At 42.0% G+C, this 21,324-nt stretch overlaps 2 protein-coding genes across 5 annotated transcripts in view; both read right to left on the bottom strand.

Annotated features, from left to right (window-relative positions):
• BTBD8 (BTB domain containing 8) overlaps positions 1-1,161 on the bottom strand; it is a 33,656-nt gene extending 32,495 nt beyond the window's left edge. For all 3 annotated transcript variants that reach the window (XM_084527263.1, XM_084527264.1, XM_084527265.1), the window contains exons 1-2: positions 999-1,161; positions 744-920 (exon numbers count right to left, since the gene is read on the bottom strand). In XM_084527263.1, the coding sequence (XP_084383389.1) occupies positions 744-920; positions 999-1,114 (293 nt within the window). In that variant the 5' untranslated portion in view covers positions 1,115-1,161. The remainder of the gene's footprint in view (positions 1-743; positions 921-998) is intronic.
• A 286-nt stretch (positions 1,162-1,447) lies between these two features.
• On the bottom strand, positions 1,448-16,824 carry EPHX4 (epoxide hydrolase 4). Of its 2 annotated transcripts, none has more exons than XM_084527855.1 (7): positions 16,321-16,824; positions 13,827-13,912; positions 10,301-10,458; positions 8,527-8,655; positions 5,884-5,987; positions 4,806-4,954; positions 1,448-2,375 (listed from the first exon to the last, which is right to left on the bottom strand). In XM_084527855.1, the coding sequence occupies exons 1-7, from the start codon at positions 16,807-16,809 to the stop codon at positions 2,144-2,146; spliced, it is 1,347 nt and encodes a 448-aa protein (XP_084383981.1). In that variant the 5' UTR covers positions 16,810-16,824; the 3' UTR covers positions 1,448-2,143. The 2 variants fall into 2 exon arrangements, with proteins under 2 accessions (XP_084383981.1, XP_084383982.1); XM_084527856.1 differs by having other exon boundaries at positions 1,448-1,675.
• Between the last annotated feature and the right edge of the window lie 4,500 nt (positions 16,825-21,324).

The raw sequence follows: 21,324 nt of genomic DNA, 5'->3' as shown, positions 1-21,324 counted from the left end.
AGAACCTGCAATACTCTGGAGATCATTATATGCCTTTCAGCAAATGCAGACAAAGTTGAAAGCAAATGTTGAAAGCAAAGCATTCTTTCATACTTACTGCAGTTTTAATATCCTGAATACATATTTTAGCCATTAGCTGCCTTTACACCTTTAAGGAAAGGATGGATGACACCCACAGGGAGAGGTCAGCCTACGCCGTTTTTGATGACCAAACTCTACAACTGCAACACTTTCCCCTTCCTCTTCCAACTCTCTAAAGCCTAGAAGCACACGCATTTTCTAGGCACATCCTGATGGCTTCTACAGTCTGACAGTGCCTACGGCTGTGCTCAGTGCAGCAGCACCAGCACCCCAGAGGTACCTGCCCAGGGTTTAGCAGGCCGGTGAGATGCCCCATCGCTGCCAACAGCTGGCACAGGGCCGCACACCGGCCCTCGCACCAGCAGCTGCCCGCCGCGGTACTCCCGGCTCTGGCGTCCCAGCGCGCTGTGCCGGGCCGGGCACCCCTCGGCAGCGCTTCCTTCGCGGTTTCCAGCAGGCAGTGCTGTTCTCGGCGGTGCCAGCAGCCGCAGTCGGTTTAAAGGACACATTCCAGGTTTGTGCAATTTCCCCCCCGGTCCCATTCCGAAGCCCGCCCGCACTTTCCAGACCCGTGCCGAAGCGGGCAGCTCCGGGAGGGCACCCGCAGGCTGCTGGGCAGCAGGCAGCGCGGGGAGCCCGGCCCGCCGCGGCCGCGCACTCACCGCAAGAAGCGCCGGAGCTCGGCCGGTCCCACGCCGCGCAGCCGCAGCGCCTCCCGGGGGCTGCCCAGCGGGGCGAAGAGCCGCGGCGCCCTGGCCAGCAGCACGGCCCGGTGCGCCCGCAGCTCCGCGCCTCCCGCCCGCAGCGTCACGTCGCAGCGCGTCCCCTCCGCCAGCAGCCTGCGGGAGCACACCCGTACCGTTACCGGCGCCGCTACCGCCTCCCCGCCGCCTCGCCTCGCCTCGCCCCGCGCCCACCTGCCGACGTCCCGCCGCAGCTGCTCGGCCAACGCCTCCCGCAGCCGCTGTCGCTCCGCCGCCCCCGGGCCGGGGCCCCTCGGCGCGGAGCCGCCGCCGCCGCCGCAGCGCGCCATGTGCCGCTGTGCCGCAGGCGGGGCGGTGGCGCGCGGTGCCTCGGCTGCGCGCCCCGCGCTACTCGCGAAGGCGGAACCAGACCCGCGCCCTCCGGGGCCGCCGCGCAGCGAGCGGGGGGAGCCCGCGGCCAATGGGAGGCCGCAGGGCCCGCCTGGCCCCGCCCTCCCCGGGGCACAGAAGGGCGTGGCAAGGCACAGGGGCGGGGCGGGAGGGGGCGCGGCCTCGCAGCCCGGCCCCTTCGCCGGTAGCGGGAGCGCGGCTGCTCCGCGCCCGGGCTCCCCAGCTGGAAGCTGCGCTGAGGAAGCGCTGCGCAGGAAGCCAGGTACAGGGAGTAGGGTCAGGTGCATTTTATTGGACAGAGGTGGACTCGATACACATTAGATCGTAATTTTCCATTCTTCTTGGTCAGGTATGTTGAGTGTACAGGTTCCCATTTTTCAGTCCAAAAGGAAAAAAATGCATCACACAAAGCAGCTGCATCCAACAACACAACAAGATCCGTGTCATTATTCACTTGAAGACTAGAAATGTGCCCAGAAAGTTTTCAGTCATTCAATATGCTAAAATACAGATAATAAAAAGAGTTAGTAACTGTTTACTGGTAAAATACATTAAAAAATCAGGCAAATTGAGAATGACAACCCATGACTTCCCTCTGTATGGCACCGCTCCATTGTTTCATTATAAATTTGTAAAAGGCACCACACATTGAGACTGTAAAGCAAGGGAGAAAACAAAACCAAGCAACTTTCTGTGATTTTCTTTCTGTACAAACACATATATCTTAAGGCAGGTGTTTTCATGTGCAAAATACAAGTATACAGGTAAAACCAATGTTGGTATCAGATATTCTCATACTCGCGTCTTCTTTTAGCAGTAACGTTGGTGTCCAAATGTACAGTACATTGAAAACACTTTTCTCTAACAGAGCTCAAAATAGAAGGCAGGCTGGAAATATGGCCCTGATAACAATTACTTTTTAAATCTGAAGAACTTTTATGTAGACCCCTTAAAACATGTACAAACAGTCATTCTCTTTTTCTTGTCTCTTCCTTTAGAAAGGTCCATATCAACTTGTTCACTATGTCAGGTTGATCCTGTTGGAGCCAATGACTGGCCTCAGACAAAATAGTTAATCTGAAATGATTTTTAACATAAATCCGTGTAATTTCTGCCATATCAACTTCCATAAAGGCATCTCTTTCTCCCCATAACAGCAGGGTTGGCATGGTGACTTCATGGTGCTGCAGAGGTAGGCAGCTTTAAAAATAAAATACACTTAGTTTAGTCTTGTTTTATAGAAATCACCAAGACAGGTTTCAATCAACTTAGCTTTTGAAATAAACACATATAATCTTATTGCAAGCTTTCCAGGTTCTGTATTATCTTTTACAACACCAATAAAATATTAATGTAACTCAAAGTACTCTAACTGTTTTTAAGGATGCTAAAGTTATGTGTCTGATATTGTTGCTGGTTGCAACATTTAGAATATAACAAGCAACGTGCAACATAATATACAACAATTTAGAATAGATTCTGTGATCAGATACAAATCATTACAATGCTGATGCTCAAACAACAATTTTAAACCAATAATGTATAAAAATGATATTCTGAATGAATTGTTATGACAGATAGAGTGCTAGGTTGAAACCTAGCAGTTAGTTAAGAAACTACACTCTGTAAGAAAGGAAAGACAAAGAACAAAGATGGCATGCATTAGTTTAATGTCAGACAAAACTGGAGACTTCGAAGACATTCCTCCTCTCTACTTATATATAACATCAAGAATTATTAATAAAATGTCACATTATTATTTAATTGCACATAATTATTTAATTTCATTTTGATGGATGAACTTGGAAAATTCTTAAAATGACTTCTGTAGCAGTGGATTTAGGTCTCATTTTTCAAACCAAACTGACCCAACCCACTGAACCATAGCTCATTCATAGTATCATTTTTTTTAATTGTTTATCTGATGATCTGGTTCAGTACATTTACATTAATCTCTTTAAGTTTCAAACTATTCTGGATACCTTTACTATTTTTATGTATATTTTTCACTACTGTACAGTTCATTATTATTCCTTTGTGCCAAGTGCCTTGCAAGATTTGTTTCCTTGGGAAAACTCTCCTGGGCCTGTATCTAAAGTACAGTGAATGGAAGGACCGCTGTGCTATTTATACAAGAATGTGCTCATGATGGATGGAACTAGGTAATTTCAATCATCTCTTTTGAAATGACTTCCTAGAAAAAATAGTCCCTGAAGAGCTGAAACTCCAGATGAATAGCAATGGATTGGAAACCTTTCACATGTAGGTGACCAGTACCAGCCCACTTTCATCAAAAAAATAAACCAAACAGTGCATAAGCACACACACACACAGGAATTGGTAGTGATTAACAGTAATTAATAGTGATCAACAGTAATTAATATCTGTGAAAATCCATTCTGATTAATAACTGATACTAAGCTTTCTTTCTTGAGCCCGCAAAAAGCCTGAAACAATAGTTGACATGTGCAACTCTTCTCATCCCATCAGAATCCCACAGCAATCCAGCTGCCGGCTGCCACAGCTCCTTCCCTGTCACTGTCAGAGAAGCAGCTGGTTCATGTGTGCTCACAGGTGCGAGGTGCTACAGCAAATATGACGAGCAAGGCTTAGGGTGCTCCTGCCTCCCTAGCTCCTCGTTAGCCCTATGCTGGGGCCCTGCTGTGTAGTTCCACGGTCAGCATGGAAGGCACAGGAAGAGCAGTAAGGGTGGCACTAAGCTTGGTCTAGGGAAAATGAAAGGTTCATCTACTGCAGAGACTTTGCTGGGTTTAGGGAAGCTAGAGAGGCACGCAGGAGGTTTAGCACTGCTGAAGCCTGGTGGCAGGAAGGGACTAAAGAGTTCAAACCCACTCCTCTTGGTATATTCCTTGTAGCTAGCTATGAGGCTGCAAGTCACAAATAGAGAATAAGCAGAATCAAAGATGCTCTGGCCCTGTTAAGCTTTTGGTAGATAACCACGGAGTGTCAGCCACTAAGCCAGTGACTTCCACAAAAGTTAAAACCATCAGAAAATTGTTTGAGAAAATATTAAGCTTGCAAAAATCTTTCCTATGATGCTGGCTTTCAGTCTTAGTCTATGCCTGCTCCCTGCTATACATGCTCACTGGTGCCAGTGAGCAATATGAAATCTATGTAAGAACAAAAAAAAAAGGGGTTAACAAAAAGGGTTAGTTACTAAACAAACTAACTAATGTTTTTATAAAAAACAGCCCAAGCACAATAAAATTGAAACCAGACACAGTTTTGTAAAGTTATAAGGAAAGGTAAGGGTAACTTACTTGGAGCTATAATACAAATTAACATCAAATATTTGTTTACAAGTATTGTTTAGAGATGAATTTTTGTGATTACCATGAGTTCTGTCAGTGAGGAAGAGGCTTCACTTTATCAGATTGTGAACAAAGATTTTCCTTACCAGCACTCTGGTTGTTTCACTGTTTTGTGTGGATACATTATAAAATTAACTTTGCATCAGGCTGCTTGACACTCAACGCATTCATCACTTGTTGAACCTTTAAAAACAATTGTCTTTTTTCTCTTCTATGTTGGTGGCAGAAGACACGATAACGTTTTTGGCCTCTAGAGGTCTCTAGAATATTTTACCTTGTTGCGGAATGTTACACTGACCTGAAAATATTTCTGTAGTGGTTGATGGGTCCAGTTAATGCTCCAGGTTGTGAAAAGACATACAGATAAGCTTCAATATCCTCTCCTGTTAATCTGCAGCCTTTCCGTCCAATTCCAGTGGCTTGGCTGGTAAATAAACTTTTCAGAACCTACAAAGGAAGAATAAAAAGCCCAAGATATCTAAGAAATGTTATTTTTCTCATTCAAGAGGACACATCTTTCTAAAATCTATTTATACGTTGTTGGGAATAGAATTAATGGTTCAAATGTTTTTATTGGAGAGCTATCTGTAACGCACACACTAAACTTATTTCTGGTGTAACTTACTCCAGAATAATTAAAGTATAGGCAAACATGAGTATCACCAATTTACTCAGTTCTGCACTGCGACGTGAGAGGCAGAGGCAGGCTGCAGGCACACAATTTTTTCAGGAATGGGCCCCAGCAGCTGAGAGGGTGAGAGGGAGGAGATGGGAGCTCCCCAGCTCGCAGTCCCACAGGCATGCAGCACCGGGAGCACGGTACTGGGCTGCATGCGTCTGGGAGGATGCATGCCTTCAGCTGTTTTTTCCACTTCTACACGTTTGTATTGATTGTTTAATGTTATGTAAGGTGTTGGCCTTACTGTTTTCTTGGGCATAGTTAATCACCTGGAAGAATGTGCTAGCCAGACTCCCAGCCTGCTTGCCCTGAAGCAGACAGTGAGGGATGAGAGGATAGCCCACCACTCACAGGAAGCCTTGCCTAAGCCAGCAGGAGTTCTCCAGGCACCAAATGTGTCCCATGGCATGGGCACAAGTAAAATATTACCAGCTGACTACTGAGGTGGAGCAACACACTGTAGAGATGGAGGTTAAAAGGATGTGTGTACCTGCCAGAAATGCAAAAGCAATTGTGAATCCCACAGATGGTATATACTTATATTCCACTTTGTATAAATATATACAACCAAAGAAAAATCAGAAAGCTCTGTATTTTTTCCAGTAATTATCATTACATCAGAAGGCACCAACATAGGTAGGCAATTCTTCCATTGCTGACAGTTAAATATATAAAGAAGAGCACTCAGTTTGCTCACCTTGAAATCATTTAGTGTAAACATGAATTCAGGAAACCATGGCATTTGGAAAAAGAAGTAGTAAGCAGATTTAATCAATTGTGATGGATGTCGTAGAATGTATTCTGAAACAAAAATGCCCATGAATTAAAAATGAAAACTGATGACTCAAAGCAAATTACTGTTAATATCACTATTTTTTAAACTTAAAGGAATGCTTTAAAAATACTACATTCAAGTATGCTATGTTACATAAGATGATTACTGTTTCAGGAGTAAGTATATGATGTGGCCATTAAAATATACTTCTTGTTTTATAAGTGGTAATAGAAACAGACAGCAAAGCCTGCCACAGATTAGGTGAGAGCACTGACATTTGAGAGTTTAATTGCGTGGTAAGATTTTCACTTAGAGATCTATTTGTGTAGCGAGTCTAAGGCATTCTTTCAGTTGTAGAATAAGAGGCATAAATGCAAGTATTACTTCTGTCTTAATGTATTTCTGTCGTCAAAGATGTGATGTACAGAAATCTGTAGATGATAATCCACTCACATTATAAAGGGAGCATCAATCCTGGTCATGAAAGGACAGAATTTTTCTAAGTCTTCTTTCTTGGCAATTTCAAGAACCACAATCAAGATTACATTGCCACTTTTGAAAGACATTGAAGAATATATAACGGAAGAGTGATATAGCCAAATTTGCAGTCTCCTTTTTGAAACTGAAATTTTGTGTCTCTGATAAATTGCAAAAGCCAACACTCACATTCAGGTATCTAACTTCTAAAAGCAAGCACAGAATGTATGCGATACCAGGAGGTCTAGAACCTACCCTTTAGAAATGCAAATTCAGAAAAGCAAAGTTGCACTCCCATTCTAGTAGTGAATAAAAATGGGTTTAAAAAAAAAAAAAAAAGTAAATTGGAGCCTCAGCTACCTTCTAAGCACTCATATCTTACACACTCCTAAACTGCATTTTGCCATTAATGGACCATCATCAATAATGCTTACTTGACTTTTCTGTGCTAATATGTTACTGTTATGTTTCCAAATATGTTATTAAACTAAAATATTTCCACTATTGAGTGACGTACAAATATTTTGTTTAAATATTTAATTTTACTAAGAGGATTATAGAGATTTTGTCAATATTGGGAAAGGATAAATCACCATTTTCTAATAGGGAGACTTCCCCACCTCATTGCTTAATCTAACAAATACAGCACTGTTACCAGTCCATTGATGTTAGGATATGTGAATGTAGTGGTAAGTCAAAAAATCCTGAGATGGAAATTCTAAGGAAGGAACTCTCAAAAAATCTGGTATCATAATTGCTATCAGTTAGCAATGAGAAATGGCATGCATTAAGTAACTAAGTCATTAAGGTATGCCCAAAGTAGTGGTATGTAACAAAGATCAAGTGATTTCAAATGCATGAATACAATAATCCCTTAGGAGTGGTTCGGAGGATGTTAACAGCTATTACAGAATTAATTGTGTAAATAAAAAAAGAATTAACCCCCAGACTTTTATCATAGTAAAGATTACGATATTAAAGGCAATGGAGAATGCTCCATTTATAAGCCATTTTCATTTAATCCACAGTCAAACAAATTTGATCCAGGGAGACTTTATCAAGCTACATAACATGCTTTGTACTTCTAAAAATATGCAAACAAATACTAAGAAAAGCTATAGTAATATGTATTTTGCTTCTGTATAGCCTGGCTCCCAATCTTAGTGAAAATGCTGCAAAAACTCCTGATTGCTCCAGTGGTGGTACAGACATTTCGTTGGGTAAGTGAAGCTTAACTACCTGGCAAAACATTCTTTAATACCATAGAAAGGTGGCCAAGAACACTGTGAGAACAATAGGTATGAACGGTTCTGAGATGAAAATTAAAGCTTCACTGAGTTTTCTCAACTATTTCTGGGCAAGTGGGGTGATTACAGAATGGAAATAGTATAAAGCCTGCAATTTAAGAAGTTAAAATCAGTGAGATACTACTGTCATTGTAACTACTGAACACAGATCTAATACCTATGAAATATTTTGTCATTCTGGATAGCAGACAAGCTCAAAGCCTATCAGAGAACAAATTCTGCTAGTGCACTCTTTTTGAACTAGCACATTCCTCTCGTATGCAGACTGAAGAAGTTGTCTTGTTGCAATGAATATTGTACAGGATCATAGTGTTTCATTTGTCACCTAAATCAGGATTAAACACTAAAAGTCTGATTGTCACTTATACAAAGGCTGTTTTGTACAGTTTTTATAATGCAGTGAGACCTTAACCTAGGCATAATGCAATACACATTCATGTTCAGGGAACTTTATCCTGCCAGGTTCATGTACATGAAAATTATGTTTTTGTGAACCTTCCAGGATTAAGAAAAAAGATCAGTAAATTTGCTTGCAAACACTCCCACTTCCTACAGTAAATTATTTCCCAAAGTAAAATACCTAATACGTTACTGCTTCGTAAAATACAGTCCAGATTGTGAGGAGGACTGCGTTCTGGTAACTTAACCACTGAACATCTAAAAGAGCAAGCAGTTGGTTCTTCTTTAAGCAACCTCAAAGCAAACACAATCTTAATGAAAATGCAAATAGTCTGGGTTAACACATATACATATGTAACATTATAACTATTATAAAACTCACCTGTAAACACAGAAGGATGAGGGAAATTAACCACAATCAGCTTTGTCACCATTTCAGGGTAACATATAGCCACTAACCAAGCGATCATTCCTCCCCAGTCGTGGCCAATCAACACACACTTGTTGTATCCTACCACATAAACACAGATTTGTGCTTTTATTTCAGTGAAATTTGTGTCCATAAATAATATTGCAATTTCTGGGTAAAATAGGTGGTCCAGCACATGTATTAATGTAACTATATTCATAGTTACATTATTGCTTCCATTACTAAAGGCAAAAAAAAAAAGTGCACTATTATAGCTAAAAATTTAGCACATAATTAAAATTATTTAATTTAGCTTCAATCACACTTGAAGTGTAAATGTGAAGCTGAAGTAATTTGGCATCCAAATAGCCACACTGTTCACATATGAGCCAATTCAGGGTCAAATACATGATTTAAGTTGCAGTCGTTATAATGCATGTACAGTTACTGTGTTTAGGGAGTTTGGAGTTTGAAACCGCAAACAGAAAGACTGAGATGTCCTGAGCCCTTCCTGAACAAAATTAATCCTTATGAATTGCTTTGAATATGGGAGGTTGTCTAAGGATTAAACACCACCATTATGCAAAAAGGGGGAATTACACTTAATAGCCATATATATAATATGGCTATTCTCCAAAAGAATTTACCTTGGGGTTAGAACAAACTATGATAGGAAGCCTCAGAAATACTTTTTTTTCCCCCCATAAATATTTAAATCCCTATGAAATTGCATTATGATGAGAGTACTTCACAAGCATAACCATGGCATTACCATGGAGATTAACACAACCAGTGAAAGTTGGAAAATGTAAACACAGTGTGGGGACAGCCTGCCCAATCTTTTGACACTATTCAAATATCACAATCAAAACAAATCCTAAATTCAAACCTTAAGACTGGCATCACTGCTCTGCTATTTCTTCATGTGAAATGCAGGAAGTTGTACTTATCCCTAGTACTGTATCCCTAGAGTATCCAAGGAATTAATGGTTCAGAGAATGGGTCTAATCTCATCCTTTTATTGGTATGGAGGAGAAATACCCTTCAGTAGGTGTTAGTTTATTGCCAGAACAGCTATATTTCCTGCTGAACTGGAGGAACAAAGTTTGCAGACTTGCTTTAGTTCAAGATCATCACACCATGTATTTGCCACAGAGAGCAATGTATTCCGTGTTCTGTTGCTTTCACTGTTGCATAAGACACAGTGATTCAGCTCTTGTACACTGACTACCATGCAGGAGTAGTATTTTGGGATTTTTTTTTTTTAATACAGCAGATGCACTGTCACCATATTTGGAAAGCCCACAACATTTATTCTATCTTGTTTGTGCTAGAAGAATTTCACCTGATACCAGTTCTCTTGTCTGCAAGTGCTATTAGACTAATCTACAACAGTACCCATTGAGTGCAATGGGTAGGAGGAGTAAGTGAAAGTCTGTTTAGTTAGCGGAAAAGACCATAGGTTTGTCCTGCTGGATTTTACAGCATTTTAAACTATGATGGAAAATCATCTTTACATATTGTTTACACCGACATACATGTCACAATCGGAAAACAAATTTTTTCTGCTAGTACTGATAATAGTCCATAAAATACGAGTATCCTTAGCTTTATATCCATACACATCCATGAAGTGTATATATTAAACAGAATGCATTTTTTTGAAATCAATTATAGATATTAATGTGTTTTCTTTCCCCAGAAAATTAAATTGTCTATGATCTGAGAAGTTTCTCTTTTAACGCACCCAGAGATTCCAAAATATCCTTTATATCTGTTATCAGGCAATCTAACTTGTAATTTTCTTTGTGAGAAGGAGCATCTGTTTCTCCATAACCTCTCAAATCCAGGGCCACCACTCGATATTCACTTTTAAATTCCCGCAATTGATGGCGCCAAGAATACCTAACAAAGGAGAAAAAAAAAAGTCAGAGTTATAAGGTCAAGCAGTATGATACCAAAATGCAGTCAATGCTTTTGCTCCCAGATAGCTGAACGTAAGTTATCATGGCTTTGTTTGCAATGAGATTCTTTTTTCTTTCTGTGGTATGCTGATAGTTGTTTGTGGCTATAGCAATTTTGTGCTCCCTTCTTGAATTCTCCAGTAAGGAAATGCAGCTGCTAGAGAGGGGGCATGGCCAGAGCCTGGATATTTCAAGTGTCTAGAGTCTGTCATGGTCCCTTTGTTGCTGGCAAAGCAGGCAAGCAGAGCACAGAGAGAAGTATTCTGTTTTATCTTTGTAACCATAATATCATCCAAAAAGAAAGGTCTGACAAGCTTTCTTTCCTCCCTGGCTTGTTCACATGCAAATTTTGTTAAGACTAGGGAAATATGCCTCAAGAGACAGATTTTTTTTTTCTCTTCAGAAAAGGAATGTCAGATAATTCATATGCTAAATTAACCAAAGAAATACAATGAATAACAAATAAACTTGGTGACTTCCATACGATTTATATTATGTACACCTCTGTATTGCTATACTACCAGAATTGTTCCAGAGCAATCTCACAGTGTGTTGGTACTGCATAAAGTATTGTATTGTTTGCATTTCTATGGAAAAGAGTGATAGCATTATGTACTTTAAAGACATACGAAGTAAATAACTTAATAAGTCCTGGGCTATTCCTCATTCTGTATTAGTACATAGTGAGTGGATGACTGCATTATAAAAGCAAAAACAATAAGAAAATGGAAGGCTTGATCCTACAAGAACTACTTGCCTTCAATTGTTAATTAAAACCAAATAAATTTCAGAATAGCCACTACCAAGAAACACATGGCCTTATCTTACATTGCAATAGAAAGGTACACAAAAAACATGATCCTTCTAGGTCTATGTAACAATGGCTGAATCCTTCTTTGCTAGGATCTAGCTTTTATTTCTGCTCTCATTTCAACAGTCTCAGATAAATGATACAAAGAATTTGAATCATCAGGTATCATGAGAGAAGCACAGAATTCTACCTTAATTCAAACAGCGTCTGTATCAGTCCATTGGCTGTTCCACTTTAGCTTTGCCTCCAGCCCAGTAGGGATTTTGAACATACCGCAAGTAATATTACAATAATACCCATTAATTATAGAAATTTGTATTCATGTAAACAGAACAGTCAGAATCTTTTCATGTCAGTGCTGTATAATGCAAATGCAATACTTAGCACAGATCTCTAGGAATTAAATTTTTAAAGGCATTATACAATAACTTGGAAGCTGAATTTGCCATGGTAACTGTTGTAGCTATCATATATCCTTGAGTAAGAAGAATCAACAAAGCCCATAAATAAATAAATAAACTGTGTTTGTTTTAGAAACATGTCTAGTTGCTATCCTCATCTCCTGTTTTCACAACAGTCCATCAGTCACCAAACGTCTGGCTGACTGGGCTTTATATCCAAAGAAATCCTTTAACCCTATCTGAAATGTAACTACTGGACAATTGTTCTGCAGGCATAATTTGGAAAAGCTGGTGGATGCCTTCATTTTCATAAGGCTGAATAATGGAAATTATTCTGTGACTTTCTGATCACATTATTTCTGAAGGGTAGCTTGCATAAAATTTAGGAGCTAGCACATATCTTTATAGGTACTCAGCTGTCTCAATACATCATGCTCGTTTTCAAATATTTGAATATTGTCTTTCCACAAAATTGGTATTGATTTTCAAGTTCCTGTACATCTAAAGCACTTAATGGCTTTGCTGCATTATATTCTTTAGTGATCTTTCATCATCTTCAGACGTACTCAGTCACTTGCTAAGGCCAGTGTTGTCTGGTTATAGTTGTCCTACTTATAACCTTGAGACATTTGAAGGCAGAGGATTTGTTACAATTAAGAATTGCAACTGTGAATCTTATCCTTTTTTTTTTTTTTTTTTTTTTGCTAGTCAAACAGTACAAAGCTGATGCTGCTTTAAAATCTCTTGTGATTATTTTATCACATGGTCTCAGAACAATCTCTGTTCTTGCATTAAAATTCTGCACTAATTGAATTTACAAACCAACATCAGTATTTGTAGTGTGACTAATTTATAGACTAATTATCATTTACCATTGCAAACCATGAAAACAGCTCTGAATTTTGAAAACAATACACTGGATCTCAATAGAATAAATACATAAAATGCTGAATTTTGCATATTATTCCCACTGTAGGGGAAATTAGCTCTAGTCTCAGCTGTCTTATTGTGTTAGAATACACATTAAATACATATTATGCAAGATATGCATAATCCTTGCATAGAATATGCGACTCCCCTCCGTCTAACTGACTTTCTAATCAACGTTTACAGCTTTTAGACTTTTAATTAGAAATTTATTATTAGAGTAATCCGCTTCTTTGAAAATGTATTGTAAAGTAATAAATATGACTTTCTACCGTCATCCTCAATGCCTTTAGTATCTCCAGGAAATTTCTAAGGGAAGACAACTGACCTCTGTTTCATCTGGGTCACTTTATCATGGCATGACCTGAGTCCAGCTTGAAAGATCACAATTCCAACACTGGAGCCTAGCTCCATATCTGAGTTTAGGAAGGAAAAGGATCATTTAACTTGCTGAATTACAGGCATCACCACTTCCTCTATTCACTTACTGTTTTTAGGTGTAAGTTCTGCATGCCATGCCTCACTAGGCAAATCTGCCAGTGACAGCTCAAGAAATTCTGTTCAAATGCTGGACACATGACTGCTTTTCTTTGTTACAAACAAACATTTTGGGTTGGTTGTGATTCATCATTCATCTTATGATGAACTAAAAATAGAGCCTCCTTCCCTGAGTAGCACTCTGAAATTAGGCTGCAAAGTAGCCTATAGAGCTCACAGTTCTTCTCCCCCTCCCCTAGTTAAAACTTACATGTAGTATTTTTAACAAAGCCATCCATACTGCACACATATCTTGAATCCTCATTTTAGCACCCTCTACTATAATTCCTAATTTTAACTGTAATTCCTAAGTTTAGCCATGTCAGTGTAAATGTTATGTGTTTTCCAAGTGGGAAGTTCATTAAAAATGAGTAGTTCCTCCCCAAAATTTGAATGAAAGTGTACAGGCAATGTAAAAAAAAGATAGTTGGATTAAGTCAGACTACAGGATTTTATTTTTTTGTGGTTGCTGCAGTTAAAAATTTCAATGGCTTGTTTCCTACTAGAACTTAATGCTTTTAGTATTCATAGATATACAAAAAAGTTCACTCTGAGGATATTTAAGCTTGATCATCACTCTCAGGTATCTTAAGCAGCCTCATTTGTAAAAGAAAAGCTTGTAGGGAGTTTTACCAGAATTCTGGAAAGCCATGAAGCAGCAGCATGAGTGGTTTACCCCTTTCTCCAGCAGCCACATAGTGGAATCTTAACCCTGAATCCTAGAACGAAAGAAGAAGTATTGTGTTTTTAGTGTGGCATAGAACTGCTGTACTGGAATTTGAAAATGAAAATGGCTTTAGACAATACTCTAAGGAATAACATATTGTCCCTGAAAAAAAAATCAAATTGTCCGTTCTCAAAGCTGAAGTCTAATGCGTTCCTGAGATCAGGTACCACTGCCCCAATGCTGAGCATCCCACACCCCAGCTGCTACAGTCCTGGGCAGGGTGTCCTTGCTGCGTGCCAAGCTGTGTTGACTGCGTGTCAATTCAGCCATGAGCACACTCATGGGTCTGAAAGAGCACACACCTGGCATGGACGCTAGGCAGTGAAGATCATCGCAGGAGCTAGGACCTTTCTTCACACAGACAGGGCATGTGCTTTGTGGAAAGACTTTAAGACACAGTATACTTTAAATGCACTTTCAAACTTTAACTTAGTTTCTAAGATTGTGCAACTATTTAAAAACTATTTAAAACCGTCACATTGCAGTGTGGCACAATAAAGGATGCCATGCATTCTTAAAAACATAAAGCAATCGAAGTTAAGCAACTACAAAGCAAGTACTTTTTGCTTGTTTCCTTTACTGTTCAAGGCTTCAGACTTGCTTCAGAAAATAAAGCCTTAATGTAATCATCTTCTTTCTACCCTAGCCACTATTTATGATGCACCATTTAAGAAAATGGATCTTACAAGAATTACCAGCAGGCAAGTAACTTACTGTTAGCAGTCCAGCTGCTGAACACTGAAATGCCACTGAAGTGAATAAATGCAAGCTTACACTGACTCAAGGTCAAGTCCTTGAACTGAAATTAAGCCTACTAGGCTACTGAATTCTGGCACGGGGTGGATACACAAGTCAGCAAAGACTTAACTCACAAAATACAATGTGCTGTTTAGCAGTCATGTGAAAGAAACTGCAGGAAGAAAGGTCATACAGCTGCTGAACAAATGTCAGAGCCTGCACCATCGCTGCTATTTTAAAAAGGGAAGAAAAAATCCCTGCCTTTGCTGTAGATCAAGATCTCATGTCATGTTGAGGATTGCAACTGCACAGGTTTTTCTTGCCTGAGATGCTTCAGATTCTCTGAAATACCTCGGCACTGCTAACTCACCAACCAACTAAAAAAAAACATGAACTTACATCTTGGTTTTGGAAAGAGCTCTGGAATGGAAATAATTGCTTTCTTATCTTCATATTCACTATCGATATAGTAGGAACTTTTGGCTCAGTTCTGCCCAAAGTTACACCAATTTTTCTCTTCTGGGATGGCAGTGAATTTGGAGTCCCTAGAAGTACAAATGGCTGTACATTTCTAAGCACTTGCTGATACCTTCTCACTACGTTTTAGGTCCAGTACATCATCTTCACCATTCCCTGTATCACCCCCTGCCTTTGACCCCTTTAAAATAACAGAAGTTTCTCAGTTCTCTTCCAGAGATTCTCATTTCATAGGTAGTTGGTTTTCCCTCCTCCATTCCGATTCTTTCAGTTAGTGTCCTTTAGGGATTTGCCCTCAGTGCTTTTACTTTATTTATTGCTTTTAAGGACATCGCCTTTACCCATACAGATTTGATCGTCACTTGCACAGCAGCAGTTTAAATGTCACACGCCCCAAACTAAGCCCACCCTCTACCTTTTCGGGTGCTCCTTTCAGCTCCCTTTTTTCTGTTATTGCAACAGTCCTTGTGGTCCCCCAAGACACATGTAGGACATTGCCATCTTATCTGAAACATGCTTTGGTCTTTGTTTTGCTGAAATCTGTCCAGGTCTGTACGATACATGTAGGAAAGCCATACAGCAGCCAATGGCAAGCAGGTTTCATATTGCCTGAAAAGAGTGACCGACCGTCACATCGACAGAGTTCGCTTTGACCCCAGAGCTCTCTCCGTCCTGCCACAGCCCCCACTCCCCAGCACCCAGCCACTTGCAGTTTGGCGCTGTAGGGAAGAAGAATGCAGCACAGGATTGAAGAAGCATGTGCGTGCCTCCCGGTGATGCTGGAAAAAGAAAGCAGGCGGATCACGAGCAGCGGGGAGCCTCGGTAGTTCAGATCAGTGCCACCTGCCAAAAAGCACCTGCCCGGACCCCACAGAACTAAGGGCTCGCCACTCGTTTCACCCCAAACACGGCTCTAGGACATCCGCGACGCCTTCTGCGGCCCCGGGAGCTCCCCGGCTCCGCGAGGCGCCGCTCCCGGGGGACCCGGACCGGGGCCCTTCCTCCCTGCGGCCGCGGCGCACGGCGGGGACCCCGCGATGACGGGCCGGGGGGACAGGGGCAGGGGCAGGGGCAGGGGCAGGGACGCGCGGGCACGGGGAGCGCGCAGGGTAGCCGCGCGCACGGGGCGAGGGCGCGCTCGCGGGGGCGCGCTCGGGCCTTTCCCGCCCTGCCCCGAGCCTTCACCTTGATCCGGACGTAGCAGTGGGTGCCCAGCGAGGGGTCGTTGAGGCAGGCGGGGGGGTTCTCCCGCACCGTCCGGCGGAACGTCTCGCCCGGCCGCCGGCCGATGCTCCAGAGCAGCCGCAGCCCGGCGATGCAGGCGCACAGCCCGCAGTAGCCGTACACCAGCGCCCAGAAGAGCAGCGCCCGGGCGGCCGCCAGCAGCCGGCGGGCGGGCGGCGGGCACGCAGCGCCGGGTCTCGCCATCGGGCCCCGCCGCCGCCGCCCGGGAGGGGCTGCGAGCGCCGCCGCCGCCAGGAGCCGCCCGAGCTGAGGCACCGGCAGCGGCGCGCCCGCCCCGCGGCCCCCCGCGGCCCTCGCCCTGCCGCCGCCGGGCACAGCGCCGCGCCGCCCTCCCGCCGCCGCCCCGGCCGTAGCGGCCCGGCCCGGCCCCGGCGCTGCCGAGCGGCTTCCCCCCGGCGCTGGGCCGCGCGGGGCAGCCTCGCCTGCCATGCCCCGCGAGGGGCCGGGGCGCCGCCGCTCCGCCGGAGGGTTGGGGCGCGCTCACCTCCCTTGCGCGGGGGGTGAAGCTCGGGGAGGTGGCTGCGCGCTTGCAGCCCCCTGGTTGTAAAGCTGCCTTCTGGCCTTAACAGTTGGCCTCTGAAAGGTCAGCCTGTAATACATTGCAACCTGAAGTGCATGCCATCAGCGTGCACGTTTCTGGAAAACACACTGATATGGAGCTCCGGCACAGGCATTTATAAAAATACAATTTATTCTAATCAAGAAATTTGCTAGCAGAGGAAATTGGATCGGCTCCAGCAGAGATCAACGTGCTACTGAGATCTCAAGCCATACAAGGTGGACATTAGCCAAGCCGATGCCCGTCCACTAACTGCAGATGTCACATATGAGGCCGCAGATACTGAGATAGAAAGAACAGCCCCAGTCAGCACATATCAGGTGTGAACCTACTGATAGGTAAAGAGTTATTCAGGATTAGAACAATTTATGTAATCCAAAATTACAAGAAAAAGCATGACTATATTAAGCCATTGATCCTACAGGTTATCAAAATACAGGTACATGCTGCAGTTGGTTAGTTCTGCAAGACGAAGAAGCATGGGCTGAGTAGTTGCTGAGTGCAAGAAAAGCAGCACTGAGCTTGCACGTTAAGTCCTGATCCAACTCATTGCAGAGCCTGCTCACCTCCGCTCCATGGTGTTTCTCAGGGTACAGGCTGGTCCATGGCTTGTAGAGGCCATGTGGGAGAGTCACTGCCAATAAGGCAGACCTGTGCACAACTGCCAGCAGGGCTTCTGGGGATTTAGCCAAATTTTACTTGAATTTGACCAAGACCAGAATTTGTGCTTGATCCAGCTGAGTTCAGAGGATTAGATCTTCCAAAAGGTGTTTTATGCTCCTTCAAACAGTGCATGTAGAAGCTGGTGCAAAGACACCATGTGTTTGTTAACTAACACATGTAATTTAATGAGTTATTAAAAAAAATGGATATACATACATATGGAAAGAATATATATCATTTTAAACTGCACATAGAACACAGCTTGCAGACAATTTTTGTCTCTAACATACCAAATGCTTTCTCCTACTTGTTCTAAATTCAGACTTACAAATATAGACACTGATGTTGAAACCTTTCCCTTTGAAAACTGTGGCAGAATTAATGCTGATTTCAACATGTTCAATTTTTTTGTTTGTTTGTTTTAAATCAGATAAGCAGCAGAAAGGCATGTTATAAATGATTGCCCAGTTTCATGCATTTTTAATCTTAAAAAATACAAAACAGGTATCTGAAATTAATCTTTTACTGATACAGATAAGATCTTCAAGCAGTGGTAAAAAACTGCCTGACTTCTTTTTATCAATAAGAAATGAAATCTCAGTAGCCCAGAGCAGCTGACAACAGTTGTTGGTTTACGTATGTAGAAAATGCTGTGAATCACGCTGCTCACTGTCCGTGCTTATTGGCTGCATGCAAGACCCCCAGATTTGAGGTTGGGAGCTTTATCAGGCTGCTGGGGAAAAAATGCTGGGCTATTTAAGGCTCCCTTCCTTGTTTTAGGCAAGAAGAAAAGGAATAACATCAGAAGCTGGTATGATTCAGTTAAGAAACTAACCTCTGCAGACTCCAGCAGGATGATATGAATCGTGCCTACCAAGCCTGAGCCTTCCGTTCATACTCCAATTACTCATACCATGAACCCCAGGAATAGCACATAACTGATTTTTTATACATCAGCCTTTGTGCTGATAACCTTTTTTGTAGGGAAGAAGGTTTTTGCAGGTTTTTTTTTTTTTTTAAGACTAAGGATTTTCCCATAGTGTACCTGAGTAGACCGGCGATCCAGTTAGATAAGTTAGAAAGTCTGGCAGAGGGAAAACAGCCAATATTTTTGTGTCACAGTAGTCATTGAGCTCCCTAACAAACAAGCCACCAGAATGAATTAGCAGAAAACCTCCCCTAAGAATAATTGGAGAAACAAGGTTGGAAATCCTGGAGTTGACCACAAGCTTCCACCTGCTTCCAAAGAAAGGTTGATGAAAGCCCATAGATTAGGCACCTTGAATACAAGAGGGATTAAGAATGGAACAGTGATGTGCATTCTTATAAGCAGATACTTGGCCAAACTAAGCCATATTTATTGTACAAAACTCAGCTTTTTTTTTTTTTTTTTTTCTTTTTTTTCTCCCCACAAGGATAGAACCAAATCTATTTCTAGCTTATACATCTAACTACCTAGGTAGCTTTATTTTAAAACTTTAAAATGACACACAACTTTTGCAAAAGCTTATAGAGTTTAACTATGCAATCTTCAGATACAGATCCAGTATCAGAGTTGGGAAGATGATACCACTGGAGACCTGGCAGTTCAAAGCAGCTTCTGTACAGTGAGACTGTTGCTGCCTTCAGGCCACCCTGGGCTCAGTGTCTTCAGGGACCTCCAGCTGAGCTGCTTTAGCTGTCCTCTGCCAAAAAGCAGTAGAATTCCTCTTCCACTGAGGAATGCTTCCTTTGTATTCCAAGACCATGGTGCCTACACACCTGTGGCAGGCCTGTTTGCACATCAAATCTCTTCCACACATTCTCCAGAATAGCAGAATCATCTGTATATCTCATGCCAACTAATGGCGAAGATGAATAAGCAAAATTGAGAAACACAACAATTATTTCTCTGGAGTCCTTGTATTTTGAGTTTTCTGTTTTCTGCTCTAAATTGTTTTTCTAACAGGTTCCAAGCCAAACAAACCCAAGGGCAGATTGTTTTACAAGCTCTGTCAGTGTGCTTTGCCCTCCATGATGTGCCATCTACCTACTTATCTGCTGTCAGTTCAACTAATCTCATCCTCCCCTCCAGCTGATAGTACAAAAAATTAACTTGTTCCATTGAAAAGCAACAGAACATCAAAGCTTTTAACTTACTTTTCACTTAAGCGTAGATACTATCTACTAGGGTAGAGGCTAATATAAAAATGGTGTGTTTGTGCAGGTATTTTCACAAATGTTCAAGGTAACTTAATGGAATAACAGAACTTTGTTCACATTTTAATAGTTAGGTAATTTGTATACTTTAAGCAATGTCTGCTTAAGCAGTATTTGGATACAGGCTATATCTGCACAAATGGGATACTTGCTGGCATCAAGAGTGGTGAGAGCTCTGGGAAAATGCAGCCATTATAGGCCTGCTGCTTACATTTGGAGGCCATCTCCCTTTCTGCTGAACTCAGCCTGTCTGTAGGTAGGAACCCATTATCTTTCAAGTGACTTGTAGGATGCAGATAAAAGGTTTATCAGATTACTAATAGCACCACTGATGTTATGACTTCAAGTCATCATGACAATCTAAAGCAGTACAAAATAATAGTGTGTTTTTCCCCCCGTGCATCACAATAAGAGAAGGCTAATTTCATTTATAGCTCTTGGTGAGCAGGTGATGCTGTGACCAGAGAAACTGTCATAGAAGCTAGAATTATTTTTTGAATAGGCAAAAGTACCAGCTCATACCATTTCTATTACACATGTGGCTATATAGAATGGATGAAATGCAAAGAATAAATTCTCACCTCCCCTTCCATCACTTCCTATTTCCAAAGCAGGATGGTTTGAACTTGCATTAACCCAGACAGCGGCAAGGCAGGGAGTCCTGAATGCGAACTGTAATATTTTATAGTAGGACAAATAGTTATTAACAATGTATTAAGAAATGAAGGTAGGGGTAAATCACTTTTAATGCGAATAGCAAACAAGACATCTTAAGAGCACCACTCTGTCATAACCCATCTTGTCACCCAGAGTCCCTTTCCTAGCCAAGTGCTCAAATCTCCCAAACAGCGGACATGAGCGTACATCCACATGGAGCTCATGTATGAGGACATCCTCAGATACTTCAAGGAGCAATACCCTAATCTGAGCATTTGTCAATATACAGTCTTTCTACAAATTAATCAACTACTACTATTCCAATCATAGAATCATAGAATATCCCAAGTTGGAAGGGACCCATAAGGATCATCAAGTCCAACTCCTGGCACTGCACAGGTCTACCCAAAAGTTTAGACCACATGACCAAGTGCACAGTCCAACTGCTTCTTAAATTCAGACAGGCTTTGTGCAGTGACTACGTCCCTGGGGAGCCTGTTCCAGTGTGCAACCAATAGCAACGGAAGACACAAAGCAGTTTTTTAGGATGAAATACATGTATGTATTTTGGAGCTAGCACTACCTTTTCACCGAGCTGCCTGAAATATAAGGCTATCATTTTTATGCATACCTTCACTGTCATTTATGTATTTAAATGCAGTTTATTTCCTGTATCTGAAAATTCAGCTTTCAGCTGTCTGTAGAAACTCTTATCCAGTTATTTGTTTGGGTGGTCTGTGACAGATCCACATTACACCATTGCCAGCGTTACCTTCACTTCCAGCTTTGATCCAGGAATGTGATAGACCAGAGGTCTCCCTGGGGCTCTCCCCAGGAGATTTGAGGTGGAGATTCAGCCAGGCCTC

Source organism: Aythya ferina, assembly GCF_964211825.1.
Source record: "Aythya ferina genome assembly, chromosome: 8".
Classification (NCBI taxonomy): Eukaryota; Metazoa; Chordata; class Aves; order Anseriformes; family Anatidae; genus Aythya; species Aythya ferina.
The sequence above is the reverse complement of the archived record's forward strand: the minus strand, read 5'-3'. Positions and strand labels throughout refer to the sequence as shown.

What these genes read in the sequence shown, in the direction of transcription:
- EPHX4 (XM_084527855.1), bottom strand. Translation starts at nt 16,809, where the DNA reads ATGGCAGGCGAGGCTGCCCCGCGCGGCCCAGCGCCGGGGGGAAGCCGC. An exon ending in GGATATTTTGGAATCTCTGG is followed by an intron (nt 8,656 to 10,300) that starts GTGCGTTAAAAG and finishes TTTATGTGGTAG; the next exon opens with GATACAACAAGTGTGTGTTG. An exon ending in CACTACAGAAATATTTTCAG is followed by an intron (nt 2,376 to 4,805) that starts GTCAGTGTAACA and finishes TTATTTTTAAAG; the next exon opens with CTGCCTACCTCTGCAGCACC.